The sequence below is a fragment of the Excalfactoria chinensis genome, chromosome 2 (assembly GCF_039878825.1).
Source record: "Excalfactoria chinensis isolate bCotChi1 chromosome 2, bCotChi1.hap2, whole genome shotgun sequence".
NCBI classification, from domain to species: Eukaryota; Metazoa; Chordata; class Aves; order Galliformes; family Phasianidae; genus Excalfactoria; species Excalfactoria chinensis.
The window spans coordinates 39,856,780-39,879,263 of NC_092826.1; the positions used below are offsets into that span (position 1 = coordinate 39,856,780).

The 22,484-nt window shown below is 41.3% G+C and overlaps 1 protein-coding gene across 2 annotated transcripts in view; it reads right to left on the reverse strand.

Annotated features, from left to right (window-relative positions):
• MAPRE2 (microtubule associated protein RP/EB family member 2) overlaps positions 1–22,484 on the reverse strand; it is a 94,266-nt gene that overhangs the window by 15,540 nt on the left and 56,242 nt on the right. For both annotated transcript variants that reach the window (XM_072328117.1, XM_072328116.1), the window contains 3 exons: positions 15,339–15,484; positions 13,269–13,482; positions 3,810–3,949 (listed from right to left, as the gene is read on the reverse strand). In XM_072328117.1, the coding sequence (XP_072184218.1) occupies positions 3,810–3,949; positions 13,269–13,482; positions 15,339–15,484 (500 nt within the window). The remainder of the gene's footprint in view (positions 1–3,809; positions 3,950–13,268; positions 13,483–15,338; positions 15,485–22,484) is intronic.

The following is a 22,484-nucleotide window of genomic DNA, read 5'->3' on the forward strand; positions in this document are numbered from 1 at the left end:
GCCGCTATCAGCAGATTCTCTCAAATGTCAGTCTTCCCTCGTACACAAGAGTCTTTGGGCTATGCTGTTGGTTTTTATTTCACTGCTAAGACTGCTGCAAATAATTTATGGGTAACCCAGCTATTAAAGATTAGGCTTCATATAAACCAAGACAGATGTCTCAATATATTTTTATGCATACATATACATGTACACACACACATACATATATTAAAAAGAATAATTTTGCGGCAGCAAAGCATGAATTACTATTCAAAGTGGTATGGATGATCGGTGAAACATATGCAAGTGGCTCTCAAATTTGGAAGACAGCAGTGTGTCAACCAATGGAAATAATCATGGATGAAGCTGCCTACAGCAAATGCTCTGACCCCAGACACGTCCAAATTACTGCCAAATTAGCATCCACATTTTAAGGCCTGCAATTACACAAATGAGTTTTCTAAAGAAAATATGCTAAATAAATTAACTTGCATCAAGATGACATTTGAGGGAACAGATACAGTTTAATAGAAAGTTCTCTGTTGCCAGATCCTCTGCAAGCTGATTTATTCCCTTCACCAGTAAGAACACCAAGGGAGCTCACGCACCGCTTTGACAGCCCACTAAATCCTATCAGTTCATCTTCCCATAACTGCTGAGCTAGAGATGCCTCCTTCTGACCTCTGATTGCACTCCCAGAGGTGTCAGACAGCAGAACGGACTTGCTGCCAGGGCAGGATCTCAGAGCATCTCATTCATGTACGAACCCATCTCCTAGCAGCTTCCTGAGCTTGACACCCTACTCTTCCCTTGGCAGTTTGAATCTATCAGTGATACAGTGACTAGTCACCTTAAAATTAACTATTTAGTCACGGCTTAAGTACAGATAGCAAAATGGAACAAATGTTTACAACAGGTTGGTCTATGGATGTGTATCCTGCTGAAATGCAGGGTCTTCCTCACATTTAAGACATGTCTTCTGGATCTGCAGTGGTGCATTCCTTGAGAGCAGCTCCAGCATCCAGACGGAACAAGAACCTAATGACTGCCACATCATCTACTCTGTGCAGCAAACCAACCAGCCTGAGCTGGAATATCTGCAGCTAACAGCACAGGCAGCTTCACCTTCTAACCTATTTACCACCAAGGCAGTTTCCTGTTCTCACTGAATCACGTACAGACTGTTCTGAGAAACAGAATCATTAAGGCATGCACATATGCACACAGTGAATTATCTGTAACATTCACTAAATGTTGTTATAACCAAAGCAGAAACACTTTCCTTCACTTGCATATTATCTAACATGTCTGTGATGAAGTGATTTGTATTCCTTCAGACAATTAGCACATCTGCAAGCTAGTGTTTCCTTGTATTAAGATGCCAAGAGGCTTATCCCGTAGGAGGAACAGCAGATGTTCACTCCCACGTGCGGTGTCCGGACCAGAAGTACCCCTGCAATCCAGTTAGCGGGTGCAAAGCAGCAGCTCTTACTAACTGCTTCTTCCTCTGGTAGTATGAACGCTCACAGGACTGCATATCCAGGATGAAGATTAAGCACCTGCTGTAAACATGCAGCCAAGACGGTGCTGTTTTCAGATATTATGTCTATGCTAGTATCCAGTTAACTGTTCTGGGACCACTCTCCATATGTAAAGGTCCCTTCTTCAAGCGTAATGTAATGTTCCTGGTCTGTGTTTTCTCCTCAGCTGCACTCAGAAACCCTTTGGGAGAGTGTTATTTGGCGCCGACCTAAAGCACAGCAGGGACCATTTAGCATTTTAATGCTATGGATAATCAAGCTCCAGTGCGCGGTGACATGCCTTGAAAGTGTTTAATTTACTAGCACAAGCCAAGGCAATAGCTATAGCCATTTTAAGAGAGACTTTGAGAGCCATTAAGTCAGCAAATGTTATGCACGACTTACAATCATTGCATATAGATCATCAAGTAATCATATGGTAAAATATAGCATATGGACATCCATACTTAAACTTTTCCACTACAAGTTGCACGGAAGTTTAAATGTCTGAATCTCCCTCAACTGCCATTTGTGAAAGGGCTGAAATTAAGTCTGTTACCAGCCAGACAAAGATGTGATAACCACAGATGCCATTCAACAATTTTATCTATCAAGACAGCAAAGGTTGTATAATTGGCTCCTGCCCATAATATCCCTGGTTGCTGCAGAGTTGGGAAAAAATGGGCAATTTGGCTCTTCCAACATGTTCATACTGGGGATAAGAAAAACCTGGCTCAAAGCTGCTTGCAGCCGAGCTTTTTTGGCTCATGTTATTTGCCTGGGGTGCATAAGTAATCATTAGTGGCAAATGAGATACTGAGTACTGCCAGCATTAAGAAAAATAAAGAAAAAGAAAAAAATAGGCTCCTGGATCATTCAAGCTAGAAAAGGTCTCTCCAAACCTAGCTTGTAAAACACCAGCTTTCAAAATCCTTAGAGTTTCTTTTTCGCAATGGAGGAAATCATTAATTTTCCTCAGGGCTGTTTGTATATAAAGCTCAAGGTTTTCACACGTGGAAGCTGCTAGGAATACATTAGCAGAGGATGTGATAGTGACTGCCTGCTTGCATCTTAGTAAAGATCAAGTATTTTTATCTTGGTCATATCCAAAGTGACTCTTCCTGCTGAAGTAAACACATTCTGACTTCCATGTACAGATGTCATGGTTTAAGCCACATTTAAATGCTGTTTGAACTCCACTAAAAATGACATAAAAAAAGATTCCGGTTCCATCAGAAGATACATCCATCCTTTGTACAACATTTTAAACCATCTCTGCTACAGCAATGACCCTGCAAGGCTGCTGAGCTCTGTTGTTGCTCAGCTCAGAATTACACACAATCTACAGTATGTTGTGTTCGTTATGTGGCTGTCCATCACCACCTTGGGCACATCACAGTAACAAAGAATTTGCAACCAGCACCCAAACAAACCAAGATCTCTGCTGTTCAGGTCAATGGAAGTCTGAAACTGAAATGACCTTAATTGTGGAAAATTATACTTAATCCAGAATAATGACTTTCTGTATGCAGCTGCCAGGCAGCTCTTGCTATAAAATATGAGGCTTTTCCTTTCTGTATTCCCCTGACAAATACAGCAGTCAGGTCTCATTTACAAAGGTGGCCTTGACACCATCAACAGCACAGTCCTGAGCCAGACGCAGGTATTTATTCCTTTCCAGTGCAGACGCTCTTGTGTGCCCAGGAATGACAGAGCCAAATTGCAGAAATGAAAATTAAGCGCTTATTTTCATAACACTGAAGAAATTCTGAAAAATCTATGATGTTGCAGAACACTATATACTAAGTATTTTAAATGAGAAAGGCATATTTACCCCTGAATGTTTTCATTCCAGAAAGCAGAGTGCAACGAGCTAGTCTCGGTTCAGCTACAATTCTCTAACCCTGCTATTACAGACAGGCTTGTTTTCTGCACAACAACACATTAAAATGGTTTATTTCAAATCCATAATACAGAAGAGCAAAGAAACTGTTGGGCTTTTTCCTTTCCAAATGAAATACAAGATGCATTTCAAAATCTAATTAATAAAAGCCATCTGTAATAAAGCTCTCATACTTCACCAAGACTTACCTGGTATTCCCAAGATTCCCTTTCAAATGTACTGGCATAATACCAGCCATATCTGGTAATTTTTAACAATAAATATCTTTCTCTTCTCAGCTGGGCTGTTTCAGTCTTTTGAACCTTCATAATTCTGAAGGATATCATTCAGCAGAGAGCAATATCAGATTTCATGCCTGTCTGTGATAACGAATGCATCTAATTTAATGCCTCAAGTAAATTTACCTGTTCGCTGAGCTGTATGACTTGAGTTTCCAAATCTTTATCTGATTTGGATGCCGAGCTGCTTGGTGCAGCTTTTTTTGCTGAAGATGGGCGAGAAGGTGTTGATCCCGGTTTAGAAGCTGGACTGGATTTAGCAGCACCTAAAAGGTACAATTAATAAATAGCAATCAAAACATATCCCAGAAATAAATACATTGCTATTAGCCCGATGCTGAAATTCACGCGTCTCACTTGCAGACAGCCATTCTCACCATTACTTCAGTGGAAAAGGTTCCAGCGTTCTACCACAAAAAAGGAAAACAAATTTCCATCAGTTTTACTTTGACCTTATTACTAAGAGGGAAGCAACTCAAACTAAAACACATGAAACCAGACTCAAGTTACTTAACTGTCGGCAACTTTCAGCCTTTACAAACAGAGCTGTTAAGAGACCATTCTCTCAGCCCAATGCTTGGTGTACCTATCTAAATTCAGCCCCCTGGAGAAAGATGGACTTGGAATAAAGTCAGCTAAACCATCCCCACACTTTCCTTGTTGTCTCTGTAAACCATCCCTGCGATGAGGGCATGGAGATTCCGGCACTGTGAGCAGAACCAAATCCATCAGTGAACTCATGGTTGCCATGGTGACCAAGCGATCCCTTCTGATCTGCTTAGGCTTCACTATTTGTTTCTAATAACTTGCACAGCAGAGCTGACAGAGCACAGAGCAACATCTCCACCAGGAAACGCAGCAGCTAACACACCACACAGGCAGCCCCTCACCACAAAGAAGCCTTGCAGCCTCTTCACTCCCCTCAGCAGGCCCCTCAAGCCTTGCCCTGACAGAGCTGGTCCCTCCTGGTTGGCATGCAGCCTCCCAGTTTGTCCCAGCACCATTCACTTTGCTCCCCTCACAGCCTTCTCCTCATTCCTGCCCACTGGAAATGGGTTTCAGATGGAGTCAGCACCATCCTTGCTTGGGCTAAGGACACAATAGTGAATTTGATTCACTATGCAAGTATGTGTCAGAAGTCTTGCTTTGCAGCATCCACACTTACTGCTGGCTCTTCTGAAGAGCCAACCATGGTCATACACTTATGGGTTCCATGGCCTTCTTTTACCACCAGATGTCCTTGGCTCTGAATTCTGGGACATGTGAAGCCCAAAGGCCAGCTGGGCTCTGAGCCTGCAGTTCACCATGTCTGGAGGGTTGTGCATCAGTTTTCTCAGGAGCCCTAACCCCAGCCTCACACCTGACACCCAGCCAGCTGAGCCCCCTTCAGGCTACTCCAATTGTGACACATACCCAAGTGTTCCAGATTGCCATTTTCAGAACACATCTCTCATGTATAACAATGCCTCAGTAGAGCAATGTGTTGGCACTGGTGTTTTATGAAATCACTGCTAGCAAGAAGTCACAGGGAGGCAAGGGAAAGGAGGACAGGGAGAAAGAACGTGACACTGTCCATGCAACTGAGCCATAGCCATCGTGCCACCTCACTGCCCAGACCTGTGTGCAACGGTCCCAAGGAGGAGCTGTTGAATGATGAGATGCAGCAGATCCATTAATCCAACTAATCCTTACACTTACACACCTCTAGCAAATTTTGGATGCCCATACACAGACTCGTTAAAACTGAGAAAATTCTATGTTGTCCATGTGCCCAAAATTACACTGCTTTTCCCATCGCACAAACAATAAGCCATTTGTGGAAAAACACTAAAACTGTCAAGACTTTTTTGCTGTTATTTATTTCTGTGGGCAATATCATAAAATTTAGCATCCTACCTGCATTATGCTTTTTCCAGGTTCAGTCCATATTTCAACTGACTCAAATTGACTGCTTAAGAAAGGGATTGTTAAGGTGCTTTCAAAGCCAGGAAAATTAATTTTGTTTGGATTAGCAGATAAACAGAAGAAGATAGGTGTCAAAATATGCAAGAAAAACACATGAATGAAATAACTACTCTCATTATAGCATTCTAGTAGGGCACGGAGATTTAAAATTAATACTTCTATCTCGTGCAACTAAGTTCCTCCTGTATTCCATGCATGCAGGAAGCAGTTCAGCTGAGAACTGAATGCTAGAAACAAGGCATGACCATTCAGATGCAAAACCTTAACTGGGCAGTGCTGCTTCCCTCTGCTCACTGCCATTCTTGCACACTAAGGCAGTGTTGGATTTCCTCACTAGGTGCCTGCACACGAGCAGACAACAGGCTGCTCAGCTTTGCAGGGTAGCACTCCTTTGCCCAGCAGCTATGCATGGTTTCCCCTCAGAAGCTATGGCACGTGATTCAAGCAAGGCAGGCTGTGCAGCCCCTATACATCGCTCCCTTTCATATCCAAAAGCTCTGTGAAGAGAGCTAGTTCTGTGTAGACTGAGGCAGGGATCACAAAAAGCTGAATTGTTAAGGACACATATCTTTTTTACCTGCAGAGAGATATAAAGACAGAGCAAGAGTGAAAACTGAACCGCCAGATTTTCTCTCCAATTTGCAGCTGAGGCATCCTCACAAAGCACGATGAGAAAGCCCACATCACTGCTGTCTGCAGGCTGGATAGCACCAAATACATTGCATTGTGTTCTGCCCTTTGAAAGCTACAAAGCCTTCTGGATTTCTGCACTGGAGTGATACTAGTCTTTATAAAGTCCAGACAAATCAAAGGAAATGGACTTCTCTCCCCTCCTCAGGATCAGCTCTGAAATGAACACGATATTCCAATTCCAGTAACACAGTTAAAAGCTGGCTAAATAATCTGAGCCTTTCAGACAGTATTGGTGACAGCTGGATTGAACTTAATTGCAACAGAGAATGCCTAGGGTTTTCTAATTAAATATTTCCTGGAGAAAGAAAGGAAAAAAAAAAAATCTTTAATGCACATTTATTCTAAAATATCGCTTTTGGAATCAGCTCAGAGCTAAGCTTCCCATTTCTAACAGAAGCTTAATTTCATAAAGGATTTAAAAGATGCTGATTGATAAGAGTTGTGCAAGGTGCTCAAGACAGTCAAATTCCTTAACAGAGAAGAAAGATTTTAATAGATATTAATAACTTCGCTATTGAGCACTGCAATGACCCTGCAGTCACTTAGTGCAAGTATGGAGTAACTCCTAATTTAGTGCTCAAAGAAGCTAGATAACTTGAGCAGCTCCAGTTCCAACCAACATCGCATCTTCCATGAACATACTTATTGTCCATCTACAAAGAAAACTTACACTGGTAGTGATCATGGAAAGCACAATATCTCACACAAATATTTTACTACAAAATGTATTGTTATCAGCTTTTTTTTCATGGAACATTTGTATTGGTTGTTAATATACAGATGGTAGCAAACGTACAGAAGGAATAAGTAAAGGAAAACTCACCAGTGGTGGTGCCTTGGCTGAAGAAGCTGGGGCAGTCCTCACTGGTGAGCAATCTCCAAGAGATGCTGCCTCAGTGGGAGTCAGCCCTTAAATGAGGTCTCAGAGGGGATGGAGTCGAGCTCCACCCCTTCCGGGAGCACAGCTACATCACTCTCACCTGTGCTCCCACAGCTGACCCCATACTTGCCTCAGCTGATTAATCAGAGGTTCAGGTTGTGATTACCAATCTCCCATACAAACACTGAGCAAACTGCACTGTAATCAGTGCCATAAATGTTACCTATTACTGATTCCTTCCCATGTTTGCTGTCAGTGTTTAAAGATAATTGCAGAGTCCTGCACCGGGCAGGAAAAACCCTATGCCCCAAAACATGTTGGAGGCCAAATGTCTGGAAAGCCCCATGGCAGAAAAAAGACCTGTGGGCCCTGATGGACACCAAGTTGAATGTAACTCAGCGCTGCATCCTCACAGCAAGGAGGCCAACAGTTCCCTGGGCTGCACTTGGAAGGGTGTTGCCAGCAGGACAAGAGAGTTGTCCCATCTATTTAGCACTGGTGAGGCTGTATCTAGAGAGCTGGATCCAATTCTGGTCCTTTGGCACAAAAGAAATCTGGACACACTGAAGAGTGTCCAACAAAGGACCACAGAGATGATGAAGGGTCTGGAGATTCTCCTCTATGAGAGAGGCTGGGAGCTGTGTCCTTTTAGCCTGGAGAAGGGAAGTTCTCAGGAGGATCTCATCAATGTGTATACATCTGATGGGGGAGAGTTAAGGCGACAGACAAACTTTTTACAACGGTGCTTACGGCAAGACGAAGCACTCACAAACTGAAATACAACAAGCTGTATTTAAACACCAGGAGCACTTCTGTGCTGTGCAGATGACGGAGCACTCTCACAGGCTGCCCAGAGGCTGTATGTGGGCTTTGCTCCTCAGAGACCTTCAGCAGCTGCCTGGATGTGGGCCTGGGCTCCTGCTCTGGTGTCACTGATGGAGTGGGGGGTGGGCCCAATGGACCCAAAGGCACTGCCAGCTTCCACCATATTGAGAAAACTTCTATCACAGCATGCTCTGATTTGAGGCCAGTACAGAGTTAAATAAGAACATTTGTAAAGCAGTGTCGCAGGCGCATTCATTAGCACCTGAATAACTTTTTATTCCTACCTGGTAACACTAGCAGAGATGAGAACAATAAGTGAACCTGGGCACTGTTTCTAAAGACACTTTATTTTGTTCTCATTCCTAAGTAAACAAGATGAAGCGATTCTGAAATGCATTGCAGTTTTCTAACTGTAATGCTCCAGAAGCAATTACTAGTTGGTAAGACCATTATTGTTTTTTGCTAAATGTGAAAAAGAAAGATGTACACTTCCAAAACACAAAGCACAAAATGCTGGCACCATGTACGCTTTGGGTACAAAGCCAGACTTGGAATTCCAGGTCACTTTACATCACAAGTGTGGTCTTGTAGACATGACCCATTCCATGCTTAGAGACAATTTTTCCTTGAAGCTACACAAGTAATTAGTATGCTGTTAAATATTTATGTGAAGTTCCAAGGGAACACGTGCGTGACTGCAGTGTGGTTGTGTGTGAGAGCAGTGGAAGCCCTGAGCAAGCAAGACTTGGCTGAGCCCCTCACAGCTATTGCTTCAACTGAATGGGGAACCATTTGCACTGTATCTTCAAATTAAAAAGCTGAAATGTTAATTTCAAATTGTAAAGCTTCCTAAAATGTGTATTCCTGACTCATGCCACAGAAGAACACACAAACCCACTAAAAGGCTGCGGAGCAAGCGATTTACTCACAAACTAAAATATCAGCCCATTTAAAACAAATGAGCGAGAACAGTAAGCAAATTAATATTCACACATGCTTATTGTTACAGCTACAGTGGGGTGCAAGAAAGTGTTCCATCTAGGGATGCTTAATGGCACAAGTGATGACAACTGGTGCTTAACGGGAGTGAAATGACCTCAGTCAAACCAGCTTTCAGCATCCTCATACACAGCAGTGCAGCACTCAGTTACTTCATGGTACTGACTCCCCTAAGTTGTCCCCTAAGCACCCCTCTCCCCTCAGCTCTCCACATGGCCACTGCTGTTGGCTCCAATGGTCCAATGAGCTCTGCACTGCCAGGGAACTGGTGAGGAGAAGTTTGTACAAATGCCTGAAAATGGAACACCCACAAATTTCAACCAAGCCATCCAAGAGAGAACGTAGAATGGAATCTCCTGGTTAGATGAATGTCTTGTTTATGGTATGACCACCCACATACATCTTTAAAAGGAGATCAGGTAAACAGGAACAAACCACAGCACTCTCCTCATCACAAATTGTATCTTAAAGTATAAAAAAAACAACATTTTAATGGCAAAATAAATAAATAAATAAATAAAGATCAGCTGAAACCCCTATTTTCTCCAGAAAAATCTTCAAGCATGTGAGCATACCAGTTAATGAAAGCACTTACAGGAGGCCTCACAGAAGAAAACAATTTAAAACGTGAAGTCCTCCCAGAAAGAAAACAAAAGAAAAAACCCTATGATATACACAATTCTGTAACTACCTGGTAAGCTACATGGAAATAACCCCAAATGGAAAAAATAAAAAGACAAAAGCCCTTGCTCCTGCACTGCAAGCAGTGTTGCTATGTGGTCTCATTTCTCTGCCTTGGTGGCTTTAAAAATTAAAGCCTCCTGATGTGGATAGGAGAGGTCTCTGTCTGATGGCTGAGCTGTTTCCCTCTCCACTTCGCACACGCCGTTCCTGTGGGGCAACACACTCCTTTGGCCTCGTATGAACCAGGCACAAAAGCATTTTCAGTTGTTGCCTTACAGCTCTTCTTATCTCTGGCTCTACAGCAATGTGTCACGACAGACAGGGTTACCCTCAGAAATACCAACTGCCTGCAACGTGGGGAAAAAGGCAATGTGTTTTGGTGGAAAGCAAAGAAAAATGCCTCGGGATGAGCTCTCCAGTTCCCCGGGATGCTTAATCATACCACTAACTGCTACAATGAAGATTGTTTCTGTTGAATATATTTATCCCTCAAAATTCATTTGCAGCACTTTTGCCATAGCAGGATTTACCATCTCCCTACAGAACATTGGCATTTTTCTTGCATAACTGGCTCTTTGACAGCATACACACACATATATATAGCATCCGTGCACAAGCAGTTCATTCTGCCCTGGTTATTTTCCCTGTCATAGCACGATTATTTTTAGCCCTCATGTGATCCTCCAGTATTTTCCAGTTCTGCTTTAGTCATCCTGCTCTCACAGAATATTTCAAACTAAGAAGTCCAGCAGCCTTCAGTTCTAAGGACCTCTCACATTTTTAGCTTACATGTAAATAATTAATTTTATTAAGCTGTCTTCAACTCATGCATTTTTGACGCTCCTCTCCCATACAAAAAGCTCTGATGCACAGTGACTTATATAAGCCACTAAGCTAAAACCCTGACAACTGGATCAAAATTTTCAATTTGATCAGATGAAGCTTTTCTGCTTTTATTTTTTTTTTCCTGAGAGGATTAGAACCAGCACAAAGAACAACATGCTAATATTTTAATCCCTTACAATAATTGCGATTCTACATCTGTAGGCTGTTTACCACTGCATAGAGAAAAGCAGGGGGCTGCAGGACACCTAAAGGCTCGGGGCAGGCAGATGGCATCCTATCTGAAAGCAGCTGTGGCCCTGCTGGCACAGAGCCCATGTTGGTGGGCTGTGCTGTGGGTTCACCCCACACAGGATGAAAACGCAGTCATCTGTCAGCAGGGAGCTGTGTTTAGCTGGCACTTACTGTTGTATCTGCTGTTTCCAGAAGTCATCTTTCCTTCACAGCACTGCCAGCCCTGTAGCGAATCAGCTCTGTCTCTTGAGAAAGATGGGCAGGATGAGGGATTAGATGGAAGAACTGTTTACACTGCTCTGTTGAGCTACATTCTCCTTGACCTGCCTGACTCACCAGTTGGAGTACATTCCGAAGGGGTATGGAAGGGGTTGTTGGCGTGCTCACCAACAAACATAGAAATCAGTGTGTTTTTGTGCTTCTCAGATTCTGCCTGGTGTTAATATTATTTCATATAATGAAATAAACACCGCACTTGGCATCTGAAGAGATATAGTTATATGCCACTTTGTGGTATAGAAAGCAGCTATCAGATACGGTGGGTCTGTAGAGCATAAGAGTCAGATTAAAACACCAAAAATAATCCTAACTCACTGCAGCTACCTTTTAGGGTAAGCTTTCCAAGCAGTCCTTAGGGATTTGACCACGTTTTTGGTAACTGAATAACATTATCCTTGTCTACCTCTGAAAACACAGTGTTAGAACTCTATTATGAATCATTAAAGAGATTAACACCTCCTAAATCACTCAAAAACAAAGATCTGGCAAAGGGCACTGGAATAGCTGTTGTGTGGAACACGAATCATCTGAACACATATGGAATTGCTAGCAGCTAAATACATTATTCCCTTAAAATATTTGATCGGTTTGGGTCATATAATCAATCAATTTGGAATAGGCCTATTTAAAGGTCAGTGACCAAAACAAAAATACAGTGTAAGTGCCCAGAAGTCTACTTGCTCCTGATACAACAACAGATACATACCTGCCTACTGTACACTGTTTAAAAACTTCTATATGACACTAAAAGATCTGCTGGCTCCTTTGTTCCACTATTGCATCTCTTTGTTTTGTTAGCGATTTGAATTCCATTACAATTTCAGAGCTTCAGTGTTAAAATAAAGTGAGTATCACTTACTAAAAGTAACAACAAAAAAAGGCAAGATGTTGTGGCAGTCTGCTACTGATGTTGGCAAATGCTTGCTGAGTCAGTGTAAGAGGTTATTATACCAAACAACCCACAATGTTTACTACTCCCATAACAAAATCAAGCTGAACTGTGAAGTTTAGCTGTGCCCCAAACCTCAACCATTTCACTGAAGACTCGTGGCTGCAGAATAATATATAATTGGCATAAGTTATAGATGGCCATTTAAATGATGCCATCTGATGTCACACCTTTGCAGGGTACCACACAGGAAATTATAACATACTAAGCCCTAGAATACAAAAGCTTAGATGATGTAAAAACAAAGATGTGAAAAAAACAACAACAGTGATAACAAAACCACAAACACTTCAGAATCCCAGAGCAGCACTGCCCAGCTATTAGGTGCTCAGCTTCCTTGGAGCGCTAAGGAGATGAAGGCAGCTGGCCAAGTATGCCCACCACTGACGTCAGAAATGGTCAGAGCAGATTGCTGAAATCTGGGTACGATTCCAGAGTCTAAGCCAGTCTAAATCTGAGGTTGCCTGATACCTGCCCCTTCCCTTTTGCCAGCAACTGAGTCAATGAGAAGACAGGTCACAGAATTACGTCAACTGAAAATTAATCATTATTTGAGGACTGGTTTAGCATAAATAGGACAATCTCAGGACACACCAGTAAAGGAATCAGGAGTGCACGCATGCACTGTATGCACAAACCTACACATCTATAGGCAACCAACTCCAGCACCACTTGCTTAGTGGTTACTTAAAAATATAAAAAAAATCTCTATATATCTGCCATATCTGCTCTTCTGTTCACTTAACTCACATTTACCAAGAAAAATGGCATTGCTGAGTGACCAGAAGTGCTCATATTAGATAAACACCAAGTACCAGGTTTAACCTGTTGCAAAAACACAAAGCAAAAAGTCAGAAGATGGATGTAATTTCAAGAAAGAGCAATAGCTGCTATGCTGCTCACTTAGAAGACCGAGCTGCAAGCTGCACAACACTACATGGAAACACTACAACCAGTGATGACAAAACTAAATGTCTTTTTCTCCACCATAAGACATCACTAGAGCTCACAACACTTATACCAAGGGTTCAGTGGGGGACATCCCAGAGCTGACAGGGCTGAGCACACCATAAGAAGTTAACTTCTGACATGACAGATGCTAAGCCTATAACAACACAGAAAGAACAGCTCATGCACACGAGGTGGTAATTTCAAACTAGTATTTAGGTAAAATTGGTCACAGTTTGTGATCATCTTCAGGGACAAAAACAGAATGATTTTAGATACAACATACCTGCAGTAGGAGAGTTTGCATGGTGAGACTTTTTGGGCAGATTAAAGATTTGTTCACCAGGATCTGGTGGGGGAAGAGCATCTTGGCCTTGTCGAGCTTCCACAGGATCATACTCCTTCCCATCATAGTTAGCATCAAAGAACTTCTTAAACCACTGAATGAAATCTAAGTTGTCTTGAAAGCGTCCTTTGACCAGTTTTTCCACTGGAATTACCTGAAAGGTAGAACAGTTTCCAATAACAGCCCAGCAATGTTTTAATATTAAAAAATAATAAATAAATAAATATGTATAGATATATCATAGAATCATAGAATGGCCCAAGTTGAAAAGGACCACAATGATCATCTAGTTTCAACCCCCCTGCTATGTGCAGGGTCGCCAACCACTAGAACAGGCTGGCTATCTATCTATCTATCTATCTATCTATCTACCTACCTATCTATATCTTTCAGCATATATTCCTCTGCCACTGTTGTTTTCCTAAAAGCAAACTATGCTGTAATTACAAGTGGTCTTAATAATAACTAAAATGAAGGGCCAGCCTTTGAGGTGGCTATATGCAAGCCTTCATAACTACCATTCCACAGAGCTACTCCTTTCCTATTGCAGTGACAGCTGTGGTTAACGAAGCTGCTCTGGGAGTAGTATTATATTCAGCTAAGTGGGGATTTCTGGTTTTCAAATTTACATGGTGCAGGTGAGCACAGTAACTATGAACTCTTCAAAAGATCCAAATGAAGTTTCTTGTTCTCTGCTCTACTGTCTGAATCAGCTTTTCCAAGATATGCTGAAACTCAAACTACCCTATATTTTGGTAGTACATGTTCACTATGAACTAGCCTTGAAGTTTTAACCTTGTAACTTTTTTCCATTCTGTATATAGCTGTACATAAAATAGTTCATTGATCTGAAAAAGTTGAAACATCTAGTAAGGCTGTGGGGACATTGCTATCAATATCCTACAAATTTTTCACATTAATGAAGCCTCCAAAAGGTGACTGGTGGTAGAAAAGCAGTGTAACAAGATGGCACTGTAATGTTTTGCAGGTAGCACAAGCTTCCAGGAAGCTGTGGGCAGGCAGTAACAGCAAAGGGAACACTGCAGAAGGAGGAATGCCCTGCCTTGCTTAATTCAGTCAGCTAACTAAAGAGCTAGGTTCAATGAACATTAATACCTCCTGAATGCATTCGTTATCGACTGGAAACAAAGTACCTAAAAAACATTGTAATTTTCATTTTTTTCTTCAAGGTTAAGCCAAACATCCAGTATTTTGTAAGTCTATGATACTCCTGTATCGATTCACATAGAATTTTGCATATCCCTTTTTTTGTTGTTTCATTTGAGTAGAACAAGTTTTCTTCCTATGGAAAAATGGACACTGTTCATCTTCATTGGGTTTTCCAATGCTTCATTATCAAATCATACTGTAAAGATAAGCATAACTTTTCAGGAAATAATAAAGGTTTCCAATTCTTTATGAAATTATTTTGGGACTTTCTAATAAGGCTGTTTAAATTTCTGGATAAGGCAACACTAAAGTCAGTGGAGATTCCTCAAATGATAAACAGGTACTGCATCTGTATAAAACTGCAAGCGAAGAACATAACTTCCATTATTCAGTTTTATCAATGCAGTAATTTGTATCTGTAAGTCTATTAAACTCCCAAATGCAAGCACGAAATCAGTATCTTGTGGTTGAATTACAAGTCATTTCCTAAGAAAGACCTCCATTCTTAAACTTTATGAGATCATATTTTATCAAAAGAGTCTCTGGTATTAAGAAATAATGAGTTAAACTGTACAACTCCTCAGCAGACACATGGACTCAATTTTCACTTTGTACCTAAATGGAACATGCCACATTTCTTCCCATGTGCCCAAACACTGTTTTCAGACGATGAAAGGTCAAGAAGAACATCTTCATACACAACTTATAATTCTAGTTCCCAGCTAAAATTCAAAAAAGTGAACTTTAAGTGTTCTGAAGTTTCTTCTATTGATTGACTTTATCCAGTTTACACAGCTTGTGAAGCCTTCAATGATTGAAATACAAATACAGAATGCCTACCTTATCCACATTCATTCTTTTAAACGATGCTTGCAGAAGCTTGAAGTTGTGAATGTATTCATGTTCCAGCTTTGCTTGGAACTTTACTTTCTTCAAGCTAATACAGCCGGGGAACAACATGTCCATGAACTGGCAGTAAGCTGCTCCTATAACAAGAGAATCCATTGACGTTAATCCAGATTCACCCAGCTAAGACCAAATGGCATTTAATGTCATTAGCAGAAAGCATGAGCAGAAAGCAACAGCGATGAATAAGTCCCTGCTATAATTTAGTCTAATACTATACATCACAGATGTATTTGTCACATTGTTCATTGTACACTGGACGTTCTTGTGTAGTTTTGCCATTGTCTGGATGCACTGAGCACTGTTGTGCAACAGCTGAAGAATCACCATGTGTAACACAAAGTGCATCTTTCTTCAGCTTAAAACTGATGTTCCTGGAGTCCCTGTACACGTTAGGACTGTCCATTACAGTGTGATGATTACGGCCAAGGTGGAAATCTCCTAATAAGCTCCTTCAGTCTTCACAGTACCCAAAATTCAACCAAAACAAGATCTTATTTATTCTGGCAATTGAAGCTGGAAGATATCCTGCAGACTGATGAATTCCGAAGCAATGTTTCAGGACTACCCCAAATCATGATTTAAAAATAAAATTGCAAAGCTCCTGCCTGTTAAAATATACTAGTCTTTTTTATCCCCTTTAAACTAAACATCGTTAATGACCTTTATAACCTGTGAAAAGTGTTTAAATATGCAGACGTTAGTGTAGAGCACTCACTGCCCATAGATTTCAGGAGCCAAGCTCCCAGCTTGGCAGCTCACTCAAAGGAAGAATTCCAAGTTCAACTTTGAGGACTACGTGAACTATTAGTAAGCAGGGTTAAGTGAGTGTAATTAGTTCAGCACAGAGAGGAAAATATAAGGACAAACATCTAAATAGTGTACTAAGTACAGCTAATGGAGATAGTCTTTTCTCATACGAGAGATCTTCCCTCTACATTATCATGTCACTGTCATTTGCAAACTGTCTACTGCTGACGCAATTAAGTGTCTTGAAATTAAGGATGAAGATGTTTGAGGGAATCAGAGGAACAGCAATTTAAGTTCCTCTTCAGAAAAGAGTTTGCTTGTCAACAAAGTGCTTGATACTTGAAGACTCCCTATGGGTCATATCTGAAGCAAGAGGGCACAGGCTTAACACCTCCACTGGAGCACACAGGCAAGGTAAATCAGCACCCGAATAGTCATAAGTTAAATTTGACTTCAATGAAAAGGATTTCTGAAGACTTAGTGCAAATCAGTTCTGATAAACTTCAGTGTCCAAATCTCACATAACAGTTCAGGTCAGTATCTGCGAAAACTACTTGATCACCATGCTCATACAAAAACCAAATTAACAAATCAGACACCTGGTTTGTCTAGTTTTGCAGGAGGGGCAACAATAACTGAAGCTTTATGATGTGTTTCTCTGTGGGTATGAATGTGTTTTGACAGGACCAACTTTACACATGAGATAGTTCTCATTCTCTGTGACCATTCAAGCTCCATATGTAAAGGGTGACAGAGCTTGAAACTCCTCCAGTGAGGAAGAGAGATTCAGAGAGGAGTCTAAAAACACCTAAAATACTGATACAAAATTTGACTGTGACTTAACAAGATCAAGCTCCAGCGCTGAAAACAACTTCAATTTTTAAAAATACGCTTCATGTTGACTAACTTTGTGAGGGGAACACTTAAAAAAAAATCTGATTTTCCAAGGACACCTTGTACTTAGCTGTTTGTAGTGGTTTTGATATGATTAAGAATCAAAGTAAGATATTCCCTAAAGGAAAAGGAGCCTTCTGGCAAGCTACAAACATGAGATGACACATTTGCATCTTCTTATAGGAAGCTTTACAAACAGAATTAGTAATTCAAAACCCATCCTTAGCAGGAGAACTGGCACGTATGCAGCAACAGAAAAGTTACATCACAATTAAAAGCATAGATACACAGATCCAAGGCTCAACTATACTTATTACTATTTAATTTCATGCAAAAGAATTATTACACAATCATTTCATGCCATAAATTGAATTTGTTCCCAACTCTGCCCTTTCATCCCACCCGCATCCCAATTATAAGGTTTACTCTGATATCTAAGTAATGGCCTGGAGGCCCTGAAAATGCACTGTGCAACCTTTCATCTACATCCTTTTAGAAAACTGGAAACCTAAAATGTTCACCTGAGATTTCCTCCTTCTGCTGGTGATGCAAATTCCTCTTGCATGCCTTTAGATGGAGTCTGACTAGACTAGAGACTCTACTTAAGGCATTTCCTCATGTTTCTTCTCCTTGTGCAAGCAGTTGTTTCTGTATTTTGTCAGCCAGGAGGTGGTCCTGGGTCTGTTCAGTGCCCAAGGGCAGAGAACGCTGGCATGCATCCACGTGATGGTACAAACCCAGTCTCTGACACAATAACCAAGCCTGCTGTCAGACTACTTCCCCAACAGGAGGATTTTATTATAGTGGCAAAAACAGCTTGTTAAAATGCTTCTTCCTGAAATGCAGAGGCAATGTGCAAATACATTCTTAGCTAAGTACTGCAAACTACGAAAAGAAACTTCTTCTGCCTCCCACATAGCAGAAAAGAAAGTTACAAGTATTATCACATTTAACTGGGGCTACTAGATTTTGTACATCAAGATTACATATATATTTAATACAAAATAAGCATTACTTATTTAAAATTTTGCTCCAAAAGCCTGTGGCTGTCACAGTGCATTAGGATACTAACATGGCAGAACCAGGATGCTGCTTTCAACACTGCCAACTGTTGAGGTTTCATGGAGGCAGCAGGAGAAGCAGCCCGACGGAAGTAATGCAAGAGCACTGTGCCTTTGCTTCTCAGCCCCAGCACGCAGACATGCAGTGCCCTGCATACTGCACAGCCCTTCAAGATTATTCTGTTTACCATACAACCGATGTTTCAGTGCAGCTGCCCAGGAAAGGAGGATTTTAACACAAGAAAAACAGCAGTAGAAATGATGACAGCATGGCTTCTGATGGATACTTCTTGTATAATTTACATAGACAAAATGGGTTTTATGTCACTGTATTTTATTTAAGATTTAAAAGCTCCCTTATGTTTTCTGATAAAAAAGAAGCACCCCTTCCCCCCAGAATGAACAAAATAACAATAACAATACAGCCCAACTTCCCCCAACAAGCCTAACAAATTATTACCTGTATAGAGTTGCACTCAGAGCAAATCTGTCTCTATGACCAAAAAACTTGTACGTATTTAAAAATCTGCAAAAACACACACAGAAATAATGCAAAATCTCTTCAAAATATGGATAAAAACCACAGCTGGTAGCACTGGGGAAGAGGGATTACTGAACATGAGGGACATGCTGATGTTAAACCCTCCTACTCTCTATTAGCCAACAAGCAATTCTGAATCCAGGCGCAAAACCCCTTTCACTTTTCCATCTATAACACTGACGCAGCCACCAATTACAAGAGATATTTGCAGGCCAGATGCCAAAAGCAGCTTGCAAACACAACCAGTGAGCAGAAAACTCCACGCTTGCTTCACAGTGTAGGACACAACAGTGACCTGGGGGGTTGCAGCACCCTGCTGGCACACACAGCTATGAGCACAACTGTCCTCACTGACTCCTTCTTAACATTTATAGGAAAATAACAGAGTGGAGAATCTCAGCAGTGTTGAATCTGGCTGGCAGGCTGCTGCTGTCCAAAGGGAACCTTGTGACTCATTTACTACACCCTCCTCTATGGGATGGATTTGGCTGTAGCCTAGATTGGTGAGCTGGGCAGCATCGCTGGCTGTGGTTGTGCATAGCAGGCACAGTGCATGGCACTGGGCTGTAGGGCAGGCTGCTGGCCAGGCTGAGGGCAGTGGAAGGGAAGCACAGCTGGGGCAGTGTTCAGAACCATGCCCAAGTAATTATTTGTCCCCTCAAGGCAGAGCTGAATTAATCCTTCCTATCCAAGGTACTTCCCTGGCCCTCCATCACTGCAACACGTTGGAGGTGAGGTCACACAAAGCCATGTAAAGCTACAGTGGATGGTGTAGGAACACAGAGGAGCTGTGAAAAGGCAAGGCCTGTCTGCGTGAGGGTAGGCTTTGGTTGAGTTCTGCTGTCAGAACCACGGCACAAAAAAAAAAACTAAGTCGCAAACCTGGAAATGTTTAATAAAGAATTGGATCTAAAGCCAGCACACGACTCAAGCCTCAGTCAGGCCTCGGTTTGATTTTTGGAAAAAAAAAACCAAAACACAAAAACAAACAAAAAAACCTCACACAATTTCTTTTTCTTTAAGATTCTGTACAAATGTATCCTGTCGCAGTAGATAGAAATGTCTTCAAATTACTCGTTCTCTCCAAAGCTGCAACAACCTCACCACGTACTTGGAAAATGCGGCATGATTCCCATGCGTGTTAGTCATCAGTGCTTCAGCTCACTGGAGCGGCGGTTGCTAGCACTGATGGGAAAGTGCACACACCCAGCGCTTCTGTTGCTGAGAAAGCAACCAAAAAAAGGAGGTAACTCAGAAGGATCATGCGAGACATCGCAGTTCTGATGTGAAATGGGGAAATAAATACAAAGGCCAACAATTGGTGTTTGCAGTATGGTCGCACTTTTGGCTCACTTTTTACCTCCAGCTACCTAAAAACTGTGTCCTTGGAAGTGGCACTAAGGTAGGCACACAGCAGGCTTTGATGTAAAACGTGAACCCACACCATGATGCCTACATCTTATATGTGTGCTTCCATTCTGCTGCTCAGTATCCACTCAGTGGCCACAATGCTGTGTTAACCACAGAGCCGTGTTTAAGCACCCTATTTGTATTTCTAGCAGCACCCATATGACTGAGGACACAGGGGAATGAGTTCTGCTGCTCCGGTTAAAAAACACACAGATTTAAAGAGGTTTCAGCCCATTTCCTGGAGAATGTCCGAGCCCATTGCTATTTACTGCCTGCTTAGTGGTAGGGAAGCCAGATGTGCATCAGTGAAGCAATGCTGGTGTGAGCTTTGTCCTTTCCACTAACAGCCTGGGGAGGGCACTTAAATAAATACAAGCGATCCAGATGACAGCACAGCTCTGCTCTCCTGCAAAGAGCTCTGGGAACAGAGCTGGGGCAGAAAGGGCAGAGCGAGGACCTGCGTGCAGACACTGCAGAAAGCAACATCCAGAGGCACTGAACTGCTTCTGAATTGAAAGTGCTTGGGAAAATCCTCACAGGTGAAGCATTTGCACGAGGCACCTCAGAATATCCACTGATCTTTGTAAATGCTTGATTTTGGAGGGAGGTTTCCCTGGTTGTAGACTGTATTTCCTTAAGTATATAAAGCATCAAACTTCTCAAACATTGTACATAGCAGAGCTTTTAATGCTTAGTAGCAGCTTAGTTTGGAACTCGTTCATTTTTAAACAGGCAGACCAAAACTATTTCAAAAAACACGGTTCTCATTTAACTTAAAGTAAGTGTGGGACACAACTTGACCCACTCCTCCTCCCCCCCAAAAAAAAAAGAAAAAGAAAAAGAAAAAGAAAAAGAAAAAGAAAAAGAAAAAGAAAAAGAAAAAGAAAAAGAAAAAGAAAAAGAAAAAGAAAAAGAAAAAGAAAAAGAAAAAGAAAAAGAAAAAGAAAAAGAAAAAGAAAAAGAAAAAGAAAAAGAAAAAGAAAAAGAAAAAGAAAAAGAAAAAGAAAAAGAAAAAGAAAAAGAAAAAGAAAAGGAAAAAAACCAGGAAAATCTACTGAGCTCTTTAAAAGGGAGGGAGACTAAGCAAGCAATGGCAAGTGACAGCATTATGAGTAAACACACAAAAAAGTAGAAGCCTTGTTTAAATTTGATTCCTCCTGAACTTCTAATGAATGACATGAAATACACTCATACATACATATTATATAACTATATAACCTATATATATATATGTATATACATATATATACATATACACATATATAGGTTAAAAGTCTTAGGATACTGCTTTGAGAACTTCCCCAGAAAGGTTCTCAATCAATCATGATCTGACCATCAACGTGCATTATATCCCTCTAAACCTAAACTTCATCTGGAAGACATTAAAGAGTTATTTACGCTGAGCATCCTCTGTAGCAGGACCCCAGAACAACACGCCAGTTCCCTGAAACATGGCTTGGTTTCATAGTGTTTTAATGCAATGTTTTAACATCTAACATTTCCAAGCTGCTCTAGAGACTGAGGCTTTGCCAGGTTGTGAATTTTAAAAAGAAAAAGAAAAGAAAAAAAGAAGAAAACCAACACTGAAGTACACTTCAGCCCAGCTAGCGCTAGAACACCAGCTGCGCAGAAACCATGCTGAATGCTCCAACTGGGTGCTATAATGCAGATTTTAGTAGTACACGTGTAGGAAGTTTATGAGTTAATGCAGACACTGAGCAAAATACAAACACCAAAACATGAAAATGAAGTGAATCCTATGCATGTATGTAATGGAATTTGCATACACAGGCACTCACAACTGACATGCAGAACACCTCACCCAGCGGCCCTCAGAAGAGAGTGGCTCTCCATGCAGCAAGCTGCTGGCCAGCATCAGTGTGATGAAGTTCTCCCTCAAATCTCAAGCCATCCCAACAGCACAAAGCCTCACACACCAGCACCTGCTGTAGCAGCACATAGCCTTCAGTTCTTCAGGATGAGAGGTGGTGAACCAGAAAATAATCCCTACAGCAACCACGTACTCTCATAGGAAGGGTGAAAATGGAGGTATGGTACCAACTACAGCAGTTGCTATGCAAAAAATACCCAGTTGCAGTAACCAGGTTATCTGCAGAGATAGCATCACAATCTAACATTTCAAACTGCTGAACTGCATACACTTTTTATGAGATAGTCACTTACTAAAAGTAAGGGAGAATAGAAAACATTTAATCCTTTTCCCTCGCATAACAATCTAGGCTTACATGAGTATAGCTAAGACAGAAATTATACTTTGGGTTGTGTTTTCTTTTCTGTATACATTTACAATTTCTGGCTACTCTGCTAGTAATTTATATAGCTTGTGTACTTGGCATTTTCTATTTGCAAGCCCTCTACAGTCTCCTTTGCCTGACTCTTATTTTGAATATACACTCATGCAGC